The sequence below is a fragment of the Merops nubicus genome, unplaced genomic scaffold, assembly GCF_000691845.1.
Source record: "Merops nubicus isolate BGI_N331 unplaced genomic scaffold, ASM69184v1 scaffold16257, whole genome shotgun sequence".
NCBI classification, from domain to species: domain Eukaryota; kingdom Metazoa; phylum Chordata; class Aves; order Coraciiformes; family Meropidae; genus Merops; species Merops nubicus.
Window position 1 is genome coordinate 1 of NW_008621131.1, and position 5373 is coordinate 5373.

General features: G+C 45.6%; 1 protein-coding gene across 1 annotated transcript; it reads left to right on the forward strand.

Moving 5' to 3' along the window:
* Nucleotides 1–458: 458 nt before the first annotated feature.
* Nucleotides 459–5058, forward strand: ATG4B (autophagy related 4B, cysteine peptidase; the record flags this gene model as incomplete). Its single annotated transcript, XM_008944365.1, has 5 exons — nt 459–560; nt 1105–1177; nt 1846–1925; nt 3758–3954; nt 4972–5058. Coding segments are annotated over 5 exons (539 nt in total), but the record flags the coding sequence as incomplete, so codon positions are not given.
* Nucleotides 5059–5373: the final 315 nt, after the last annotated feature.

Consider the following 5373-nt stretch of genomic DNA (forward strand, 5'->3'; position numbering starts at 1 on the left):
CCTCTCCCTGAATTCTTCTGTTCTTGTGCTTGACCTGTCTTTGGTCTGGAAGCAGCTCTACCAGAGTGTTTTTTTGACAGTTGTTGATGACCTTTGAATTTGTGGGAAGTGTTTTTTGTAGTGAGGTCACCTGTTTCTCCAGGAGTACATAGCTCACACCTCTCAATGAGAGATTGTATTCCTACTTCCCATCTGTGGGAGAGATGTACAGTGTGTATTTTTGGATTGTTTGTTTGTTTTTCTGTGGGTGATGTTGCTCTATCCCTGCTGTGAGAATGCTTAGTTTTCTTTTGAAGTTAATACTTTAGTGTTGGGAATGCCTCAGATGCCTGCTAATAAGATAGCAGCATGAAAATTGGGTCAGTTAATAGATGCACAGGGAAGAGGACTGTAGCTTACAGCCTGCAGCTGCTAAAAAATACCATGTTTTGTTTCACATATCCCCTTGTCTGTCGTAGACTGGAGGTGGATAAAAGGGAAGAGGCAGATGGATAATTACTTCAATGTTCTTAATGCCTTCATTGACAAAAAAGACAGCTACTACTCCATTCACCAGATAGGTAAGAGCTTGGGTGCTGGAAAGCATGGAGATATTCAGTCTGGGTTTCTTCTGAGTATGGAACATCACTCTGTTTTATTAGCTTACCAAAAAAAACCACCCAACAAGCAGGTCAGGTAGTATATAATACTACAGTGCTTATTTTCTGACATGATGTAATCATAAAGAATGGGTTATTATTATTATGTATTATGGATTATGATGAGTTTTCCTTCCTCCCCCTGTTAAGGTCATCAGGTTTGCATGATGTTTTAGGTTATACTCAGCATCACTTCCCATATTTTAGCCAGCTAAGGTGAGAGCAGCACGTGGTTGCTGTTCTTACTAGGACCTTGTAATTGGAGAATATTGCTGAGCTAAAAAATTCTCAGAAATAGCGAATGGACTAAAGAATCCTCTCACTTTGATAGAAACTTCCTAGCAAATAAAAGAGAAGCAGCCTGTTCCAGTTTTCCCTATGGAGTTTTAAGGCTTCAGTGAACAGGATTTCAGGTTACAGAGGTAGTCTGGTAATCAAACATTATTTTTTTTTTTTTGTGATGCAGCCCAAATGGGAGTTGGAGAAGGAAAATCCATAGGTCAGTGGTATGGACCAAACACAGTTGCACAAGTGCTCAAGTAAGTGGTTCTTTTTTCCTTTATATCTTTTGCCCCCTGCAGTGGGCTCCTTTGGTTTGTAGTAGCCCCTAGCTTAAGGCAGGAAAGCATTAATATTTGCTGCCATGGTGACAGGCAGAGGATCAGAGAAGTGCTGGAGCATGGACTGCCTGTAATAATTAGGACACACTGTACTTTGAGAAGCATTCTCCCTCCTGTCACCATTCTTCCCTCACTTTGCTTAGATGAGCTGGTAGCTCCCTGCAATAGGCTGGGATTGCCTAAAAGCAGCTTTCCCAGGTCAGACCATGTGATGAATTAGCCCAGAATCACCTGATAGGTGATCACAAGATATGTACAGAAAGTAACAGTGATTTTTTTTTTTTTCATTATTAAATTTTCATGCTGTCTCACTTTCTGGTAAGTGGCAATTAATGGGATTTGAGTTGGAGATTGTATCAGGACTCTTGTCTTTAGGAGTTGCTGAGGGAGAACTTCCCAGCTGTGGTCACATTTGCAGTCTTGTTTATTCTTCTAACCCTAAGAACTAGTGGCAATGAAGTCTACAGCTCTGATAAAAGCAGACTTTACAGCACAATTAATGAAAGCCAATCTCTCCAGTCTCTCTTTGTCTCATAGTTGTAAATAATCCTTGCTCACTTTTACTTTTTCTTTAAATTTTCTTCCAGAAAACTTGCAACTTTTGATACATGGAGTTCACTGGCAGTACACATAGCCATGGACAACACAGTAGTGATGGAGGAAATCAGTAAGTATCACATGGAGGTGGAATGTTGTATATCCACCAGCAGCAAGAAGACAGGAAAAAAATGGAGAGCACATAGTAGTACAACACAACAAGCATGAAGCAAACCAGGAAAAAAATGGAGAGCACATAGTACAACACAACAAGCATGAAGCAAATATTCTGTCTTAAAGCTGTGGCCAAGCATGCTAAAACCAGACAAGAATTGCTGGGATAGAGCAGGGAAGTCCCTTGTTCCACTTCTGCTTCATTTGGTAAAGCCTCTGACTTGGTGCTGTGGCTTCTGGGCCTGGTGAGGTGGTCTGCTGGACTTCAGACTATAGGTGGGGGCTGCTTGGAAGGTAGCAAGCAGTAAATGGCTGCTTCCTCTAGTATGATGGAGTAGGAGTGTCTCTGCCACTAGTCAGATGACTAGAAGTGAAGAGGAAGGTTAACAGAATTGGCATGGGCAGGGAGAAGAAGGGGATCCATCTCTGGAGTGGACTCTCATCTTTTAAGGAGTGCTCAGTGGTGGTTTTTTCTTCATCCTGACAATAGGATGGCTCTGGAGGCTGAGCAACTGTGCAGTATGTTCATCCCTGGCATCCTTGCTCAGGCTGCAGTGCCACAAGGTAGATTTAGTCTGTGCTGAGCTCCCTACTGCAGGCACTATTTTAACAGGATAAATCACTCTGAATCATGGCTTTTTTCTCAGGACCTCCAGTAACTGGAATATGTTTGTGCATGAGAGATGCACACAAACTTTCTCCCTCCTTGAGGGACAATATAGGGAGCAACTGCAAACTCTTCAGGGCAGGGTGTCTCATACTGAAGCTTTGCATCAAAGTCTGATTTTTCCTAACCTTGGGTGTAATATTGTCCTTGTTCAGCTAGGGTTGAAGCTCTTAGTAGTGACCCAACACCACCCTGAAGTGGCTGATCATGAGTGTGTTTGTTTACATTTGTTTTACCTGCTGGAGTGTCCATTCAGCCAGGGATAAATTAAATGAGCCTCAGGCATTTTTTTCTAATTGCCTTTGCTTTGGGATTAAAGTGCTGTGGGTTTCTTTTGGGGTTTGGGTTTTTCCTTCACACACCCAGCAAGGAATTAAATTGGCCAGTGAAGCAGGTCAGCTTGGAGATGTTTCTGTGCCATAATTTTCATAATCTGGTGGCATTCCAGCCTGGCTGTGTTTTTGCCAGCCTGTAAAATGAGGATGCACAGCACTTTGTCCTGGGTATGCCCCCAGGAGTTCTGCTGCCCCACACCTCACAGGCAAAGCTCAGGCTGAAATTGCAGTTTAATGATCATCCTGCTTTAGGTCTCTAAAGTAGCTTCTGAATGACCCCAAGTCAAATTTGTGAAGGCTTTAGTGCACTTCAGGAAAATTAGAAGTATTCTAGACAGACAGCATGTTTGTATCTTGTTACAGTGGTAATAATAGGTGGCTATTTCCTTTGTTAAGCCATAATAATGCTTTCCTCACTCAGTTCAGCTCTCTTCATCTCCTCCATGAACTCTGTGGGGTTAAACACTCCAGACTTTTCTCCTTCTGAATTCAGGATTCTTGTCTGACCTCCCAAACAACTTGTTCAACCACGTTGGCACAGCCTTGTGCTTAGCTGCTCACCAGATGGTGGCTGTGAGTACAGCACGCTCTGGCTTCACCTGGGTGTAAGCTTAGATGAAAGGCCAAGCCCTGCAGGGAGAACATACACCACAGCCTCCCAGCACTGGACTTCTTCAAGCTTCTCTTTTTATTCAGTGCTGTAGACTTAAACAGCAGTTGTTGATAGCTTGCCCAGGGCTAGGACAGGGGTGATTTCTGATTTCTGCTCCTGTTCCCTTCCTGCAGGGCGGCTGTGCCAGTGGAACCTCCCATGTGCTGGAGCTGCAGCATGCTCCTCTGTGGAGCCAGATGTGCTCTACAACGGGTACCCAGAGGAGGCAGGGGTTAGGGAGAGGCTCTCACTGTGGAAACCACTGGTGCTGCTGATACCCCTCCGCCTGGGGCTCACGGAGATCAATGAAGCCTATATTGAAACACTAAAGGTAGGGGACCCAGAGCTGAATTCCTGGGGTTCTGGTGCTTAAGGACCCTGTTGTGAATGAAGTCGTTTCTGGAATTTGATCTGGGGGGCAAAAAAATGCTTGGAAGTGATTGTCCTGCTTGCAAAATAAAAATGTGCTGGGAGACAGCTGTCATCACAGGTCAGGATGTGGGTTCTTGCAGGCTGTAGTCAGGAAAATGTGTGGGAGTTTGGGGACGTTGGGACTCTCTTGAATGATTTGGGGGTTTTTTTTGAGGATCTTGCTTCATAACTTCATCTCAGGCCCTCTTTGTGTTTAGATGGTACCAACTTGCTGAACCATTTGTTCAGCACAAGTGCACTGTGCTTGGGGGCAATCTGAGCATTAGTGACCATGGTGTTGCAGACTTCCTGAGGCTCTGATGCTCAGGCTTGCACTGTGCTTGAAGCTGGCAGACAGCTGCAGGTTGGAGTATCAGGAGGCTGCAGAATTTAGGGTGGGCACAGTACAGGCATGAGACAGGACACAGGTTGTCTTGCTGTCCTAATGCTAGGAAGTTCTGAGCTGCATGGGTTAAGAGAGATCCAAATTCAGGCAAGGTTACTCTCCCTTAACTCAGTAGATGGTGCCTCGATACTGCAGCTGGGTAAGGAGCTTAAAACTCTTCCCTGAATGATTTCTCTCCTGGGTTGGCACTACTGCAACCTGATGTCAGCTCCAGGGGATCTTGCCACTGACTGCAGCAGAGCCAGGGCTTGCCCAGACTGCATCCTGGAGTACTGCTGCTTTTCCCACTGGGTCCACCTGTGTGTTTGTCAGCAGCTAAAAGTGGGTTTGAGCTGCCTCTGTGTTCCTTGAAGGCACTGTGTTGCAGCCTGCAGCCCTGCTGATGGTGCTTCTCTCCAGAAATGGCTGCCAGAGTTGCCAATTTGCAGTGTCCCCATCTTTCTTTCCCACTGCATTTTTGGATGTTTGCCTTTGTTGCCACTTGCTGTCTCACTGTCTGTCAGCTGTGTGTTTTCTGTATTGCTTTTCCAGCACTGCTTCATGATGCCCCAGTCTCTGGGAGTGATCGGAGGGAAACCAAACAGTGCTCACTACTTCATTGGCTATGTGGGTGAGTGACTGACCAGAAAACTGCAAAGACTTTCCCCCCCCCAGCTCAGAAATGCTCGTGTGGCAGCACAGCTCTCCTGCTTTGTCTGTGGTGCATGCTGCAGGGTTGTTCTTTCCTGCTTGGAAGCATGGGAGGCTGCTGTGGACTGAAGCTCTTTGTGAGGACCTGAGTGATGTGGCTTTCAGCAGTGGCTGTAGTCTGGGCCTTGAACTTCCAGTGCATAATGCTCAGTCCTGTCTGTAAAGAGGTGTGCTTAGACTCCTTCCTGCATTCAGGGCTGGCCTCCCTTTAGGGATGTGGCTGGATTTAACTCTCCTTTAGTT